Consider the following 19,814-nt stretch of genomic DNA (forward strand, 5'->3'; position numbering starts at 1 on the left):
GGATATGGGACTGTTTAGATGGTCAACTTGATCCTGATTCAACTTTGGTACCTGGTATCTGTCCAGAAATTTGTCCATTTCGTCCAGGTTTTCCAGTTTTGTTGAGTATAGCCTTTTGTAGAAGGATCTGATGGTGTTTTGGATGGATTTCTTCAGGATCTGTTGTTATGTCTCCCTTTTCAGTTCTGATTTTGTTAATTAGGATTTTGTCCCTGTGCCCTCTAGTGAGTGTAGCCAAGGGTTTATCTATCTTGTTGATTTTCTCAAAGAACCAACTCCTCGTTTGGTTAATTCTTTGAATAGTTCTTCTTGTTTCCACTTGGTTGATTTCACCCCTGAGTTTGATTATTTCCTGCCTTCTACTCCTCTTGGGTGAATTTGCTTCCTTTTCTTCTAGACCTTTTAGGTGTGTTGTCAAGCTGCTAATGTGTGCTCTCTCTAGTTTCTTTTTGGAGGCACTCAGAGCTATGAGTTTCCCTCTTAGGAATGCTTTCATTGTGTCCCATAAGTTTGGGTATGTTGTGGCTTCATTTTCATTAAACTCCAAAAAGTCCTTAATTTCTTTCTTTATTCCTTCCTTGACCAAGGTATCATTGAGAAGAGTGTTGTTCAGTTTCCACGTGAATGTTGGCTTTCTATTGTTTATTTTGTTATTGAAGATTAGCCTTAGTCCATGGTGATCTGATAGGATGCATGGGACAATTTCAATATTTTTGTATACGTTGAGGCTTGTTTTGTGACCAATTATGTGGTCAATTTTAGAGAAGGTACCATGAGGTGCTGAGAAGAAGGTATATCCTTTTGTTTTAGGATAAAATGTTCTGTAGATATCTGTTAAGTCCATTTGTTTCATCACTTCTGTTAGTTTCACTGTGTACCTGTTTAGTTTCTGTTTCCACGATCTGTCCATTGATGAAAGTGGTGTGTTGAAGTCTCCCACTATTATTGTGTGAGGTGCAATGTGTGCTTTGAGATTTACTAAAGTTTCTTTAATGAATGTGGCTGCCCTTGTATTTGGAGCATAGATATTCAGAATTGAGAGTTCTTCTTGGAGGATTTTACCTTTGATGAGTATGAAGTGCCCCTCCTTGTCTTTTTTGATGACTTTGGGTTGGAAGTCAATCTTATCAGATATTAGGATGGCTACTCCAGCTTGTTTCTTCATACCATTTGCTTGGAAAATTGTTTTCCAGCCTTTCATTCTGAGGTAGTGTCTATCTTTTTCTCTGAGATGAGTTTCCTGTAAGCAGCAAAATGTTGGGTCTTGTTTGTGTAGCCAGTTTGTTAATCTATGTCTTTTTATTGGAGAGTTGAGACCATTGATATTAAGAGATATTAAGGAAAAGTAATTGTTGCTTCCTGTTATTTTTGTTGTTAAAGTTGGCATTCTGTTCTTGTGGCTGTCTTCTTTTAGTTTTGTTGAGGGATTATCTTCTTGTTTTTTCTAGGGCGTGGTTCCCATCCTTGTATTGGTTTTTTTCTGTTATTATCCTTTGAAGGGCTGGATTCGTGGAGAGATAATGGGTGAATTTAGTTTTGTCGTGGAATACTTTGGTTTCTCCATCTATGGTAATTGAGAGTTTGGCTGGGTATAGTAGCCTGGGCTGGAATTTGTGTTCTCTTAGTGTCTGTATAACATCTGTCCAGGCTCTTCTGGCTTTCATAGTCTCTGGTGAAAAATCTGGTGTAATTCTGATAGGCTTGCCTTTATATGTTACTTGACCTTTTTCCCTTACTGCTTTTAGTATTCTATCTTTATTTAGTGCATTTGATGTTCTGATTATTATGTGTCGGGAGGAATTTCTTTTCTGGTCCAGTCTATTTGGAGTTCTGTAGGCTTCTTGTATGTTCATAGGCATCTCTTTCTTTAGATTTGGGAAGTTTTCTTCAATAATTTTGTTGAAGATGTTTGCTGGTCCTTTGAGTTGAAAATCTTCATTCTCATCCACTCCTATTATCCGTAGGTTTGGTCTTCTCATTGTGTCCTGGATTTCCTGGATGTTTTGAGTTAGGATCTTTTTGCATTTTCCATTTTCTTTGATTGTTGTGCCGATGTTCTCTATGAAATCTTCTGCAGCTGAGATTCTCTCTTCCATCTCTTGTATTCTGTTGCTGATGCTGGCATCTATGGTTCCAGATTTCTTTCCTAGGGTTTCTATCTCCAGCGTTGCCTCACTTTGGGTTTTCTTTATTGTGTCTACTTCCCTTTTTAGGTCTAGTATGGTTTTGTTCATTTCCATCACCTGTTTGGATGTGTTTTCCTGTTTTTCTATAAGGACTTCTACCTGTTTGGTTGTGTTTTCCTGTTTTTCTTTAAGGACTTGTAACTCTTTAGCAGTGTTCTCCTGTATTTCTTTAAGTGAGTTATTAAATTCCTTCTTTATGTCCTCTACCATCATCATGAGATATGCTTTTAAATCCAGGTCTACCTTTTCAGGTGTGTTAGGGTGCCCTGGACTGGGCGAAGTGGGCATTCTGGGTTCTGATGATGGTGAGTGGTCCTGGTTTCTGTTAGTAGGATTCTTATGTTTACCTTTCGCCATCTGGCAATCTCTGGAGTTAGTTGTTATAGTTGTCTTTGTTTAGAGATTGTTCCTCTGTTGATTTTGTTACCCTCTATCAGCAGACGTGGGAGACTAGCTCTCTCCTCTGAGTTTCAGTGGTCAGAGCAGTCTCTGCAGGCAAGCTCTCCTCTTTCAGGGAAGGTGCACAGTTATCTGGTGTTTGGACCTCCTCCTGGCTGAAGATGAAGGCCCAAAACAGGATCTTTCCCAGAAGCTGTGTTGCTTTGGCCAGGAAGGTGGCCGGTTGTCTGGAGCCGAAGATGGCGCCGCCTCAGAAGCTCTGTGGCTCTCGCCTGTCCCAGAAATGGCTGGCCTCTGTATTCCACACCGTCACCCGTGCAGCCTGCCCTCCGTGGAGTCCTGGAGCCAAGGAGGCTCCCGCCGGGGCCTGAGGCAGAAACCTCTCGGGCCGGGCGGACCCCTGTGCTCTCACCAGGAAGGTGGCCGGTTGTCTGGAGCCGGTAGTCTTGGTTCTATAAGAGAGCAGGCTGAGCAAGCCAGGTGAGGCAAGCCAGTAAAGAACACCCCTCTATGGCCTCTGCATCAGCTCCTGCTCCCTGACCTGCTTGAGTTCCAGTCCTGACTTCCTTTGGTGATGAACAGCAGCATGGAAGTGTAAGCTGAATAAACCCTTTCCTCCCCAACTTGCTTCTTGGTTTGATGTTTGTGCAGGAATGGAAGCCCTGACTAAGACAGGTTTATACATGTATTGGGGCCAGAGGTCAATGCCAAGTATCCTCTTCTGTACATTTCTATCTCTTTTTTAAGATTTATGTTTATTATATGCATGCATGTGTGTCTGTGTGGGTGTATGTGCACATAAATGTAGTACCTAAAAGCTAGATGAGAGTGTCATAACCCTTGGATCTGGAGTTACAGGTTACTGTGAACTGCCCAAAGTGAGTGCCAAGAACCAAACTCAGGCTCTCTACAAAAGAAGTGCATGCTCTTCACCACAAAACCATTTTCTCCAGCCACCCCACTACCTTCTTTGAGTGTATGTGGATGTCTACAGAGGCCAGAGAGGACACTGTATCCTCTGGAGTTGGAAATGCAAGCAGTTTTAGCTGCTCAGTGATGGTATTGAGAACTGAACTCGGGTCTTCTGGAAGAGCACAAGCACTGGTAAACAATGAGTCATCTCTCCAGTTTCGTTTAAGTCACTGTAATCACCAACTGGCTCGTGTGGCTGGCCACAAGCTCTTCAGACCTTAAGCCTGTTTCTGCTCTTTCATCACTGGGAATTACAGGCATTATTATTCCATAACTGACTTTTCTACAGATGCTGAGGATCAGAATGTTGGTCCTCATGCCTGAGCAACAAGAACTTTACTCACTTAGCCATCTCAGCCTCTCTGCTCTTCCCAAAAATACATTTTCAAAACCATTTCTTTGAAGTTACAAATCACAAAGGGTTGATACTAAAGGAAGGAGTTGGTGAATCAAAGAACTTAGCATATAACAATCTTCTCCTCTTTATTATTCCAACATAGTCCAACTTGAGTAAGCTTAGATGATGCGTTCTCAGCAATCAATTTTTAAAAATGTTTCAAATATGGCACCAAAGTTGATAAACTGAAAATTAATATGAATATAATACTTTCAAGCTTTCTAAATGCAAACTTCATTTTACCTGAAACATTTAAGTCTATTTTTAACATTAGAGAGTATTTTTTAGAATAAGAGGAATAAGAATTTCTCACAAATCTCTCATCTCTGTATATGCATGCCCTCCTGTTATCAGTATTCCCTGGCAGAATAGTACATTTATCGTAGCTCTAAGCCCACAGTGGCACACCAGTATCACTCAATCTCCATGGTTTACATCAGAGTCCACTTCTTGTACATATCTCCGGTTTGAATACATATATAACATGTATTACACATTTACATTATCATAGAACATGTTTTCACTGCCAATGACAGGCAACAACCCAATGATAGTCAACTATTTGGATCGACAACAATTTATTTCTCCGATCATGCACTGAAAGATGTACTAGTGTTGTCTAAATTTTGGCAATTAAAAAAATAAAGCTGCTATAAGCATGTATGCACAAATTTGAATAAAATTAACTATTCAACTCTTCTAGCTAAATACTAAGGAATGCAGTTTGTTAGCTGATCCTATGTTAAATAGATTTAGTCTAGTAACAGAGTGTCAGCAGCACAGTAAACTCAGATTCCAAATTTGCTGAAGCATGGGTGTAGAAAGTGTTAGAGTTATAAACTCCAGAAGAGCCAAAAGAAAACTGAAGGAAAAGAACAAAGGACTTTAAAACTTAAAATAAGCCTTCAATAATTAAGGCTATGTGGCATTGGTCAAAGGATATACCAAAAGTCATGCAACAGCAAAGAGAGCAATAGAACCACAGACACACACAGTCGACTGGTCTTTAAAAAAGAAAGTTAAAAACACTGAGAAAAGAAGCTTTAAAACAAACCATGCTGAAACAACTGCATATTTAAAAAAGAACTTCAATTATAGACCTTAAACCCACAAAAATATAACTCAAAATGGATACAAGACCTAAATATAAAATGAATTTACAAGGTTCATAAATGAATTGGGGCTTGGTTTGACACTTTTCACTTATTCTTCAAAAGATAGGGCCTCACTAAGCACCCCAGGCCGGCCTTGATTTTGACACTTCGACATAAACCTAGAACATGGGACCCCCACACACCCACACCTCAGCTTCCTGAGAGCTGCAGTTACACAGCCGCACCAGTCACCACACCCAGTCTCATCAATAACTTATTTTACTTTTGCTTTGTTAGTAACAAAACCTAAAATAATGATCTACTAAACAAGACATTTAACTGAATTTTACTGAAATTAGAAGCTTCTGCTCTATAAAAGACTATAAGAAAATAAAAAGAAAAGCCAAAGATACCTTTGGTAAACAATACTTCACACAGTACATTATCCAACATATGCAAAACATTAAAATTCAATAATAAAATTAAAAATCTGATTTTCAAATTTGTACAAAAGATATAAATAGGCAACTTATCACACAAAGGAGATACACAGAAAATTAGCATGTAAGAGAGACAGGTGAGTATATAGGTGAATACCATTATACAGATGTAGTTTTATGCTGTTTTGTTCTGAACCTAAAAATGCCATATACTTTTCTTCCTAGGAACTCTTAACCGTTGACCTAGACTAGACTAATGAAGCACTGCACTAGCTACTGAAGAACCAGGATTTCTTCTGTGAAGGCCACTGTGGACACTTCAGGGATTTCGCACAGGTATACAATTACTACAATGTACTTCTAAGTTAGAGCTGTAATCTGCTTACGCAATAGAAGAGCAACAATAAAGAAAATGCAATTTGTTTCACTTCCTCTGAAAAGTAAAAAAATTAAAGACAGTAGAGTAGTTTAGCAATTATATTAAGATAAGGTGTCAACTTTCCTTTCTTTCTGTAATGCATTTAAATAGCTACACATCTAAAAATAAGTATTTTTCTCTTAACAGAAAAGAATTTGAGATAGTCTCAAAGTCATTTTATAGTCTTATGTTTCCCAAATACAGGAAGCATAATCTATGATCATTTAAATATCCTATTGGCCAATGAACTTCTACTTAACTAAAAAATTAAAGTAGCTAATACAATATACTGTTTGAAAGACTGATTATGTAAATTGTGCCATATATCCAAACCACTTTTTATGTAATATCTGTCAATATCTATCTTAAAGATATTTTAGTTTTTTAAAGATACTTTTGTTTTCTTCTAAATATGAAACACACACACACACACAAATCTCAACATCTTGGGCCCACAAGCAAACCAGATTACTAAATTCAACCCCAAGATACAACAATGGAAGGAGAGAATTTCTAAAAGTTGTCTCCTGAATTCCATGTGTGAACTATCCTGCACATGCCATCATTTTCACACACACAAATATAAACATGCATACTAATGAATAACTTTTAAAACTATGTATTTAAATTTTCTCAACAGTTGGTATATTTGTTTACAGATAAATTTTAGGAATAACAAGAAAACAGAACACAGTGGGGGAACAAGGACAAAGAATAAAGGAGACTGGCCACAGCTTAACAATACAGATACCACACAGAGAGTTAAAACTCAGACCACAGAGAACTTCTAAGAAAAAAGCAAACAAACAAACAAAAAAACCAGTAACATAGCAGACAACTGGCAAACTACACACAGAAAAAGGTTGCTTTTCACCTTGTCAAAACAGAAAGGAAGTATCATAAAGCTGAACCAGCAACTCTCTAAATGATACCTATCACAGAAATGTTACTTGCCCACTTTTAAGGAAGTATCTTCACAAGTACATACGATTGCCATCCGAACAGTAAGAACTAGACAGCACACATGTGGAGTTTGCTATGAGTATGATAACTGAACTGATGGAATGAGTCAGATCACAAAAGCCCAGCACTAAGCCAAAGTCAGGAAACACTACCACACCATCATGTGAGAAAGTAAAGCCATTCAGATACAACACTAAAACAATATGCTTTCAATGAATTCATGTTAAGGAAAACAACGTGAATGAGTGATCACCTTTGTAAGGAAAAGATGAACAGGTCTACGGAAATATTAGACTAATATCTCATTTTCTTTTACAACTAAAAGTATCTGTAGCAAATATGCCAGGACCGAAATTACTTCCAAATAATGAACACAACAATTTTTGTGCCATTATTCTCTATATTCAACCTTTGAAAAAAAATTTAGTGTTTTTCTTCCTAAGTCTATGAAGGTACCTACATCTCAATAAGCAGAAATACATATCAAGCAGTAGAAGCTGCAGGTGATCTCAAGCAAGGTTACTGGCTAACATTTATAGGACAAAGAACTATACTTTTATAAATAGTACTCAGCAACTAAACTGCAGAAAACACAAACTGAGGGGTTAGTGCAATGCTAGCAAAGGCACTTTATATACAAATCTAAGAACCTGACTTCAATCCCTACAATCCACATAAAGTGGAAGAAGAAAAACAACTCTACAAAGTTGTTCCCTGGCCTCCACAAGTGTGCTGTATATCACACATACCAAGGTAAACAAATTATACAATCAAAGTAATAATAAAATTTTTAAAAAGAAAATTTGGGGAACTATGTTTTTAAAATCAAATATCTGAAACTAAGTAAAAAATGTCTAAGCTCCACATACTCAAAAGCATCAAACCCTGTGGGTAGAACTAATAAACCCAAATGAAAGTTAAGGATGTTCACAGGTAATAAGACCTAGTATTATAAGGTCTTCTGTATCCCTAAATGGATGGACATATTTAGTGGGGAAAACCCCTGAGTCCAGGAAGATTCCTGATTGGTTACCTTTGTGCAAACATTGACTTGACAGTTTCATTTGGAAATAGAAAGGGAAAGACAGCCAGCTTATTCTGCAGAAATACAATGGCAGCCAACTATGCTACCAAATAGCAAATTATAGTAATTGCAGTAGTGTAGAACTGAGCAAGGATATACAAATAAACAAATGCAACAAAATACAGGATCCAGAAATAGACCCATAAATACATTTTATTTTACTCAAACTCAGGCAGGAGAGAAATGCAATGAATTATACAGGGTCACTGAATACCCAATAGGATATTTCCCAATAGGGAAAATAATAATTTTCCTACACTTTAATTCAAACATAAATTACAGGAGGATAATAGAACCAAAACCTGAAAAGTGAAACAGAAACACTTCTAGAAGAAAGCAGAGAACAATTATCTTAGCCCTTGTTTGTAGGTCCGAGCAAAGAGTGCAGCTATCCATACATGTTTGATGGAAGAACAGTCCACCTCTACTATTTACACGATCTTCTTCACCAGGCACACAACAGGGGTGAGACAACCGAAGACACTTCTCTAGACAGCCAATTCTGCTGAATCAACCCTGGTGATTACATGGCGTGACATGGAACAGTCAGAGTGTCCTTATATTTTAAATGAATTCTCTTCACTGCCTTTGGAAAATGAAAGTTCTCAAGTAAGACATACACAGCATCAGCAATAACGAACAGAAAGGTAAACCTAACAGGATCTAAAATGATACCTCATGTTTATAGTCTCAGCAACTGAGGAGACTAAAGTAGAAGGGTCACTTGAACCCACAAATGAGACCAGCTTGGACACCTTAGTAAGTCTTCACTTAATCTATTTTTAAAAAAAATGTGTAAGGTTATAATTGCTATTCTTTCTTGTCAATGTGACTGCATCTGGCACTAACCAAAAGTCAAGCTGATGGGTACACCTGTGATAGATTTTTCTTGAGTGAGTCAATATACATAATTCTATCAGTTCTGTTTCTCTAGAGACTCGTAACTGATACAGGAAGTGTGTAATATTGACTCTAGACATGACATGGTTACTGGACTCTTGAACAAACAGCAGCTATGATTACCTACTCAAACCTGCACAAGAGTAAGTCCGTTAACACCTCTCATAGAGGGAAAAAGGGCTCTCTGCTCCCTAACAATATATAAGCAGTTAGCATAGTTAATGATTGGTGAGAGAGTAAAAGACATATTTTCCAGTAATGTAGCCACAAGCAAGACATCCATTCTCTTGTAAGCAAACTCATCCATGCTCAGGTGCACAACCCTAATGAATTCATTAAGGGACACACACACACAAACTCACACTTTTGATAACATAAAAACATGAAAAGAAAAAACAACTTAATTCAGATTAAAATTAGTTACTATTGCTTGTCTACTACTCTACAAGAATGGGCTAAATGGAAAGGGTAATTCCAAGAACTAGTACAGACTTGAAGTAGCTAGAATCACACTGCTAGCTAAATATAAATTAGGCACAAACACGTTAGAAAGCTCTTGTCAAATCAGGTAACTACAGAGGTTAAGTACTTCGGGTAAGGGACCAGGGTGGAGGAGGAGACCTCTCAAGGAAGGGGAAAAAGAACAGTCTCAAGAAGAGATCAAGAGGATACTAGAATAGCTTTGGGGGGGGGGGGTAAAGGAGGAAATATGGGGAGGACAACTCACACTAAAGGCCCTTTGAAAAAACATATAGAACCTACTACTATAAAAGCTAAAATATATACATAAATAAAAGGACTTTAAATGCAGTCACCATATAAGGGGAGAAACAGTGCAACAACTAGACATGTTAGTTATGCCACTTGGTAAAACCTCTAATTCCAAGAATGGGCTACATCTTGTTGAGCTGTTGGCCAAAAGGGTCCCCTGGTCCTATTCTTCAACGCCAAGGCTATTGCTGGCTTTCCACAACCTGATAGTAAGGCATATTGATGAGGACATTTACTTATGTCACTGAACATGGAGAGATTAAACTAGTTGCTAACTAGAAGCTTTACCTCTACTAACTAGCATGCATGGTGTTAGAAGGTACTCCGCATGCTAACAGAGTGAAAAGTAATCATCCATATCACCCAGGCACACATCCAACAACATACAACATATAAAATATACTGGTGCACAGTGGCACAGATGTCACAGGAGTACTCACTTTCTGACTGGATTTAAGGCTCACCCCATGAGATAGAACCCATATCTTATACTGCTATGGTGCCCTAGAGTCTGTCTAGATAGGTGATGGGCCTAAGGGAAAACACTATCATTCTGCTAAAGGAACACAGCAATGCCTCCCAGTGATACTCTGCTTTACTCGGATCAGTGCCCCTTCAACCTCTATCAGAGAAGCATCTTGGCAGTAAATGGGAATTGACACAGAGACCCACAACTGGACTATGCAGAGAGAGACTTGGATCACTCTGTCCTAAATGGGATATCTTCATCAAACCCCTCTCCTCAAGGTTTGGAGAGCAATGGAGAGGAAGAGATGCAAAGATTATAAAAGCCAGAGTGCTAACTCCAAGGAAACAATCTTTTCCAAATACAACAGGACTTATACAAACATGAATTCACAGAGAATTTAGCAGCACACATAAGATGTGTGTTCAAGCCAGATAAGGCCCCAAAACTAAGAAAGGAAAGAAGATGCAAAGTCCTATTCCTAACCCACAAATTATGTAGAATTAATTTCTGGGAAAGAGAAAATCAGTTTTCTCCAGTGGAGCTATCATTGGGTATTATCAACTACACTCCCAGGGAGACCCCATATTCAGAAATAGCTGGTCAATATAAACTGAATAAAATGAACTACATGTTTTCATGTATGCTGAGATTGGAGTGTTTTTATTTTGTTATTTTTGTCTTATTGGTTTGTTTTTAATGTGTGCGTGTGTGTTTCAACATTTTGTACTAGCTACACAACCAAGTATTCATGTGCACAAAATAAGAATGAAGTGAACTCTTCATGATAGCATGAAAGTAGAAAAAGATGTCTATTTAAGATAGATAAATATAAATCCATGTCATGTTAGATTATTACACATTGATAAAAGTAAAAAATATACAATAAGCTGACACCATTCCCATGCAAAGGTAACATTCATGAGTGTTACAAGCACAGAGCTGTTCAGCAGCACAGACTGTACAAGTACATGGGAACAACAGGCATGCCGAGGACTAGTTTAAATGACTTCCCTTGGGGCTGGAGACCAGGAGACAGGAAAAACAGTGGCTCTGGGTATGTCACCAAGGTTTTCCATGTACTTTTCCAGACTTTGAGTATAGCTTTTATAATGTGGTTAGTTCATACTTAGATTTGAAAATCTACTTGCTACTAGCTTTTCTATTGTATTTTCCTAAATTATTTCATTATAAATTACAGATTCTTACATAAACTCTCTCAGTATCTGATCTCATTTTTATATGCTATGTACTTAAATCTTCGAGAGAGAATAAGTATCTATATTTTAATGATTTTTCCAGAATCTAATTTAGTCCCTTAAAAGTATACTTTATTTAGGTAAATTAGAAGCTATTTCCCCTTTTATGGAAGAAAGAAAAAATTTGAACCCTGAATGCTCCTTTTGAAAAGGAAAATTAAGATACCATTTTAGTTTATGACAGATGTGCTTATACCAAATTTAATCTAAAAAAACAAATTGCCCAATTATATCTTCTCTGCTTCCTTCTTTGCAGAGAGAACGGAGAGAAAGACAAAGAAGGAAGTTATTTATTATAATATGTATGTAAAATATTGGCTAGAATGTTAAAAATACCTTTTTCCTCCTCAAATGAGATGCCTTTTTCTTATACATAAAAACAATTTCTGAGTTTACAACATAAATCAATAGGAAACCAGAATTTGATATATTATACTTTCTCTAGAAGCAACTGGTCAAGAATACATTTATTCTACAAAACAATGGATAATTTAATTTTCATATCAATTCTATGTACAGGGCTTGTAAGATGTTGAGATCATTTATTACTTCAGTGATAATTTTGTAAATTTTTTTTATCATAGTCACCCCTCCCTTGACTCCTCCCAGATTCACCCTCTCCCCTTCCGGCCAACTTTATCTTTTTTTTAGACAAAGTCATCCTCTCAACTTATCAAGTTCCCACTACAGAGGCGTCTAAATAGGCACAGTTTCTGTTTCCCTTTAAACATTCAGTCTTCAACACATAGGTCTAAACTAGCTATGCCCAACTTAACCATAGGTATCCACGAGATGAGAGCTAGGAGATTTTATGCTATTTCTCATCTTGCATACAAGCCTTACTTAATATTTATCCCTCTGTGTGCTTGTGAAGTAGATCCTCCTTCCTCTACATGCCACCATGATGTATCATCCTTTCCAATGATGGGATACTTATTTTAACCTCCCCTATTTTATCAACCATCCTAATGTACTACAAACCTATGTAGGCCTTATATCTTTTTTGCTAAGCAGTCTCTGTGAGCTGAAACGAGGACTTAACTTCAAGCTGGACTGGACTGGACTACGGTAATGACACACATTAACACCCAATTCTCCAGTCCACCACCCTGCCACTCACTGAGTTGTGTCTACAGTTCTATCTGCATTCAGGTAAACTTCTACACTGACCTATGAAAGCACATTTTCAGTACTGTGAAGAGTCTACTGAGCTTGCAGAAGCTGTTCTTAAAACCTCTACAAACTTCCCAGTGATACCATCCTTCCATACTGAACATGCTCTGAACATGAGGAATGAGAAGCTGACTATAATAGTCTCTGAAATTCTTTTTTCTTCTTCCCTCTAAATCAAAGTCAGTCAACTTTTCTTAAAACTATAGACACTATAGGTGTGTGGGTTCATTTCAGGGTCTTCAATTCTATTCCATTGATCTTCCTGTCTCTGTACCAGTACCATGCAGTTTTTATCACAATTGCTCTGTAGTACAGCTTGAGGTCAGGCATGGTGATTCCACCAGAGGTTCTTTCATTGTTGAGAATAGATTTTGCTATCCTGGGATTTTGTTATTCCAGAAGAATGTGCAGATTGCCCTTTCTAACTCAGTGAAGAATTGATTTGGAATTTTGATGGGGATTGCATTGAAACTGTAGATTGCTTTCTGCAAGATGGCCATTTTTACTATATTAATCCTGCCAATCCATGAGCATGGGAGATCTTTCCATCTTCTGAGATATTCTTTGATTTCTTTCTTCAGAGACTTAAAGTTCTTGTCATACAGATTTTCCACTTCCTTAGTTGGAGTCACGCCAAGGTATTCTATATTATTTGTGACTATTGAGAAGGGTGTTGTTTCCCTAATTTCTCTCTCAGCCTCTTTATCCTTTGTGTAGAGAAAGGCCACTGATTTGTTTGAGTTAATTTTATATCCAGCTACTGCACTGAAGCTGTTTATCAGGTTTAGGAGTTCTCTGGTGGAATTTTTAGGGTCACTTATATAAACTATCATATCATCTGCAAATAGTGAAATTTTGACTTCTTCCTTTCCAATTTGTATCCCCCTGATCTCCTTTTGTTGTCGAATTGCTCTGGCTAGGACTTAAAGTACTATTGAATAGGTAGGGAGAAAGTGGGCAGCCTTGTCTAGTCCCTGATTTTAGTGGGATTGCTTTGAGTTTCTCTCCATTTAGTTTGATGTTGGCTACTGGTATGCTGTATATTGCTTTTGTTATGTTTAGGTATAGGCCTTGAATTCCTGATCTTTCCAAGACTTTTATCATGAACAGGCATTAGATTCTGTCAAATGCTTTCTCAGTATCTAATGAGATGATCATGTGATTTTTGTCTTTGAGTTTGTTTATATAGTGGATTACATTGATGGATTTCCGTATATTAAACCATCCCTGCATCCCTGGGATGAAACCTACTTGGTCATGATGGATGATCGTTTTGATGTGTTCTTGGATTTAGTTTGCGAGGAATTTATTGAGTATTTTTGCATCAATATTCATAAGGGAAATTGGTCTGAAGTTCTCTCTCTTTGTTGGGTCTTTGTGTGGCTTAGGTATCAGAGTAATTGTGGCTTCATAGAATGAATTGGGTAGAGTACTTTCTGTTTCTATTTTGTGGAATAGTTTGAGGAGAGTTGGAATTAGGTCTTCTTTGAAGATCTAATAGAACACTGTACTAAACCCATCTGGTCCTGGGCTTTTGCTGGTTGGGAGACTACTAAAGACTGCTTATATTTCTTTAGGGAATATGAGACTGTTTAATTCATTAATCTGATTCTGATTTAACTTTGGTACCTGGTATCTGTCTAGAAAATTGTTCATTTCATCCAGGTTTTCGAGTTTTGTTGAGTATAGCCTTTTGTAGTAGGATCTGACGATTTCCTCTGGTTCTGTTGTTATGTCTCCCTTTTCATTTCTGATTTTGTTAATTAGAATACTGTCCCTGTGCCCTCTAGTTAGTCTGGCTAAGGGTTTATCTATCTTATTGATTTTCTCAAAGAACCAGCTCCTGGTTTGGTTGATTCTTTGTATAGTTCTTTTTGTTTCTACTTGGTTGATTTCAGCCCTGAGTTTGATTATTTGCTGTAGCAACCCTATAGGTGGAACAACAATATGAACTAACCAATACCCCCAGAGCTCGTGTTTCTAGCTGCATATGTATCAGAAGATGGCCTAGTCAGCCATCATTGGGAAGAGAGGCCCCCTGGTCTAGCAAACTTTATATGCCCCAGTACAGGGGAATGCCAGGGCCAAGAAGTGGGAGTGGGTGGGTAGGGGAGCAGGGCGGGCGGGGGGGTATAGGGGACTTTCAGGATAGCATTTGAAATGTAAATGTAGGAAATATGTAATAAAAAAATTTAAAAAAAACTATAGACACCAAAGATTTATGCCGACTACTCAATAAGGAACTATATAAATGAGTAGGTAAACACTTGGAAAAACAGGCAGCTAGTTTTGGAAACAGATTGTTAATCAGTTTTTAATATAACAATTGGATTCTTCATGGATCAGAATCATATTGAAATTATCCTGAATTTCAAATAATTGACTAACACTGGTCCTAAAAAGATATCAGTTAAAGCTGACATGATGCATATATGCTTAAGAAATATGTGAGATAACATGGCTTCAAAACTATGTTCATGTCTACTCAGTTAACCAGAAAATGTAAGTGACTAGAAAGCATTCACAGTAACTGCAAATCTGCACAGTCCTTAGTATGAGAAGAGATGGCATTCTGACAACAAACTACCAAAAGAGAGCTGTGCACCACAGACTAAGCACTGCACGCAAACTACACGACAAAGAAGGAAGAGTTGCGGTGACTTGACTTTCCTACTGCACATATGAAGAAACTTGAAGGTTTCTTTAAAGTATATATCAGAAAGAAACAATTTTATATCTAACAGTTTTCATTTATTCTGGAACTTTAAACACTTAAGAGTTGAAAGATTTGACCATTCTACACTATGTTTTAAAAATATGATGACAAATTAAATAAACTAAAATTTGATTTACCTGTCGGTTCCTCTCATCCATTATGCGTGTGATTTGTATCTTCTTTCGCCCCATTTTCAGTCACCTTGTCTTCCTTATATTCCTAATAATTACTTCAGAAGCTAATTTTCTCCAATCTCCTAATGCATCGTACACAGCTCCTATTATTTAACCTTCTAGTCCAGGGCTGCCGTTGAAATTGTCTTAAAAATCTAAAAGAAAACACAAATTGGAAGATTTCAATTCTGTACAACTTGTAAATCATTAAATGCTATACAAATTTCAAATCTGCTTTTATGCTTAACACAGTAAGCATTAATAATAGGCTGCAATTTCTACCTATAGAAATAGAGTGAGCCAGTTGAAATCTTAATGACTTTACCCTCTAAAAGTTCTCCTGGATCTCCTGGTGCCTAAGCCAATGCAGCTGGTGTTTGAGATTTTTACAACATACATAATAATGACAATACTAACAGCCAATGTTGCTGAGATTTTTCTATATGCCAGGCATTTTTCTAAGTATAGAAATACCTTCATCCATCCATTCTTATCTAGAATCTTGTTAGACTTTATTATCTCCATTTGTAAATATGAAGCCTAGGAATATAGAGACACAGAAGGAATTAAGTAACATGCCAAAGGTCACCCAGTAAAGGGACAAACATTGGGATAAGATTTCTGTTGTATACTGTCAACAATATACAATATTCTTTATGGCTCCTGATGCCCTCAATGCAAAAGATAACGAATATGAATAGCCCCAAATTGTCCTTATAAATTCTTCTAAATTAATTTACTCTACAGCTAAATTTTTAATACTATTCATTAGTCCACAAGGATACTACTATATAAACTTTACATTATTATACACTTAAGTGAATACTATTTCTCTGGCCATCGAATGAGTACCCCCTCATCTGTTAAGATTCAGTTGAAATACCACCTTTTGATAAAATCAAGACAAATTCACCTTGGTAAAAGAAAATATAAGCTATTTTTTTGGGGGGGGGGTGAATATAAATGTGTGAATTCTTGAGGCCAAACCTTTAATATTACATATACATGGCTATAAAACTTCAACTTTATCATGCAAATTCGGGGCCATATAAAATGTGAATCTGCTTTGAGGCAATGGGTTCTTCACTTCCTGGCATTAGAGCATCCCTACTTACTAATCTTTCCACGTTCATCAATTTACTTTTTAACTTAAACAATTATTACACCTGCTACAATGACAACTTACTAACTCACTCTTTAGACCAGCTGGCCTCAAACTCACAGAGATCTACCTGCTTCTGCCTCCAGACTGCTAGAATTAAAGGCCTCCATCAGCAGCAGCAGGGTAGCTTTTACTAATTCCATATTTGCAGAAACATTAGAGACACATTCTCTTTTACTACCCTGGATAGGGACTTTAAAATGTCTACATGATAGTCCAATATTCTACCAAATGCATTGAGGATGTGTTTTCTCATACAGTATTAAGCTGTATTGATTTTTATTTCTATACAAATGGGCTTTTTCCAAACTATCTAAATCAGAAATAGAAGTTTGACTGTACACAAAGCCAACCTGCCTGTCTGAACGAGTTACAGTAAGTTAATTTTAGCAGAGCATTCTCAGCGACTCATGAACAAGCAGTTCACAATGAATGTGACACAGTAATAATCAACAATTTCACTGACACACAGAACACAGTATCTCTGACTGCAGAAAATACTATCTTTATAATCACAGTTACATATAAAATACTTGCCAAAAGTGATTAAATGCTAGATCATAAAATATCAACAAATTTCAAAGGATAAATACATTCTGATACTACAGAAATTAACAAAAATTTAACTTCAATGTGTGTGTGTGTGTACACTAAGGAGCAAACATCTAAAGGATCCATACTTTAAAGAATGAGAACTATAAATTTTTTTCATGACATGCTACCTTTATAACAAAATGGGTAACAAACCAGGCATGAAATTTCCAGTTAATGTCATATTCAATGATGAAGAGTAAAAGCTTTTCCTGTAATATCAGAAATAAGAGAAGGTACATTCTCTACCATTTCTATTCTGCAGCAGAATGGAAGTTCTAGATAGAAATTAGAAAAAAATAGAAATGTCTAAACTAGAAAAGAGGAAGTGACTTATCAGTGTTGTTAGACAACATGCATTATAAGTAGAAAAACCTACTCCTTTAAAAAAGAAAGTTACTATAATAAATTCAAAGTATCAGAATATAATACTAACACAATAAAATCTGTTGCATTTCTACATACTTAATGTGAAATAAGGTATATTAATCAAGGAAATAAAAGATTAATACACTAAAAATTTAAAACACTAGTCGCAAGTATTAACTCATTGATTGTAAAATTTTATGTATTATGATGTCAATACTACCCAAAGCAATCTACAAATACAGTGCAATTTTATCAAAATCCTTATTTTTTTGTAGCATTTGAAAAAGCCATCCTGAAATTTATATTCAATCTCGAAGGAATACACAGAAGAAAGCAATCACAAGTGGGAAGGGAGCGAGGGACCTAGGAGGGAAAGTGGATGGGGGGAGGAGGGGACCTGATCTGGTATTGGGTGATAGAGAAGGACTGAAGACCTGAGGGACAGCAGAAAGAATGGGAACAGGCAACATCAGGAGTTAGGAGGTTGGGGGACTCTCCAGAAAGCGCCAGAGACCTGGGAGGTGAGAGACTCTCAGGACTCAAAGGGAGGGACCCTAGATGAAATGCCTAGATGAAGTAGGGAGAGGGAACTTATAGAGCCCACCTCTAGCAGGAAGACAGGGCATCAAATGAGGGAGGGGGTTGCCATTCCACAGTCAAAACTCTCACCCATAATTGTTCGTGTCTGAAAGAACTACAGAGATGGAAAAGGAGAGGAGCCTGAGGAAAAGAAGTTCCAGAGACAGGCCCAAAGTAGGATCCAGCTCAAGGGGAGGTCCCAAGGCCTGACACTATTATTAAGGCTACGGAGCTCGCACAAAAAGAGACCTAGCATGGCCACACTCCAAAAGACCCAATAAGCAGCTGAAATAGTCAGATGCAACTATTTGCACCCAACCAATGGATAGAAGCTGCTGACCCCTGTGGTTGAATTAGGGAAGGCTGAAAGCAGCTGAGGAGGAGAGCAACCCTGTAGGAGGATCAGCAGTATTAATTAATCTGGACCCCCAAGCTCTCTCAAACACTAGACCACCAAACAGGCAGCATACACCAGCTGATATGAGGCCCCCAACACATATACAGCAGAGGACTGCTGGGTCTGTGTTCAATCAGAAAAGATTCACCTAACCCTCAAGAGACTGGAGGCCCCAGGGAGTTTAAAGGTCTGGTGGGGTAGAGGGTGGGGGTGAGGACATTCTCATGGAGACATGGGGGTGGAGAGGAGGTGTGGGACGTGGAACAGTAGACGGGGGAGAGGGGAAATAAAATCTGGAGTGTAAAAAAATTAATTAATTAAAAAAGGAATGAAACCGAAGTATTCACTTTTTATTATTTAAAATTTTGCTAAAGTCACAAATTGAAATAATATTCCATAAGCATAGAGGAAGACATGAAGACTGATGAAACAGGATAGAGGGCCTAGAAATAAACATAAGTGGACAATTTTTAATAAAAGTGCCATGATCATTCAACATCAAAGGGAGTTCTTTCAAACAAATGGTGGAGAAACTAGACACCCACAAAAATGCAGTTGATGCCTACCACATGTCACATACAAACACCAACTCAGAATGAATCTGAAACTGAGATCTAAACCCAACTGTAACATTCTTGAGCCAGAAAAAGGCTTCAAGAAATTGGATCTGACAGTGATTTCTTACCCACAACAGCAAAACCACAATAGACTGAAGAACAACAAACTAGCCTTCACTAAAGTTAAAAACGTGTAGACTAGAAAAATTTCTCAATGAGTAAAGTACTTGCCACACAACCACATGAACCAGATTTTGTATTCTCAAAACCTACCCAAAGCTAGGTAGACATGACAGTTGTCTAGAGTCAGTGCACAAGAGATGCTCTGGATTCAGCAACAGATCCTGGCTCAATACAGAAAAAGAATGATCAAAGAAGACACTAGATGTCAAACAACCTCAGACCTTCAGGCACATTACCCATGTGCACTCACACAAATGCAAACACATGCCCATGTTCATATATATATATATACACATATATACATACACACACACATATATACACACACACATATATATACATGCACATACACACATATATATTCCATATTACATATATTCCATATTATATATACCATATATATGGAATAAATAAGTATGTTTCAATGGACACCATCAATAGAATAAAGGAGCAATCCAAATAAAGGAAAACAATAACTACATATATGACATGGAAATAATATTCAAAATATATAAGGAATTACTAAAACCCAGCAGCAAAATGATTAAACTTAAAAATGGGAAAA

General features: G+C 37.3%; 1 protein-coding gene across 10 annotated transcripts in view; it reads right to left on the reverse strand.

Annotated features, from left to right (window-relative positions):
- The window catches only part of Mef2a (myocyte enhancer factor 2A), a 145,294-nt gene that overhangs the window by 70,254 nt on the left and 55,226 nt on the right, over nucleotides 1–19,814 (reverse strand). For all 10 annotated transcript variants that reach the window (NM_001291191.2, NM_001357324.1, NM_001291195.1 and 7 more), the window contains one exon: nucleotides 15,376–15,566. In NM_001291191.2, the coding sequence (NP_001278120.1) occupies nucleotides 15,376–15,429 (54 nt within the window). In that variant the 5' untranslated portion in view covers nucleotides 15,430–15,566. The remainder of the gene's footprint in view (nucleotides 1–15,375; nucleotides 15,567–19,814) is intronic.

Source organism: Mus musculus, chromosome 7 (genome assembly GCF_000001635.26).
Source record: "Mus musculus strain C57BL/6J chromosome 7, GRCm38.p6 C57BL/6J".
Lineage (NCBI taxonomy): Eukaryota > Metazoa > Chordata > Mammalia > Rodentia > Muridae > Mus > Mus musculus.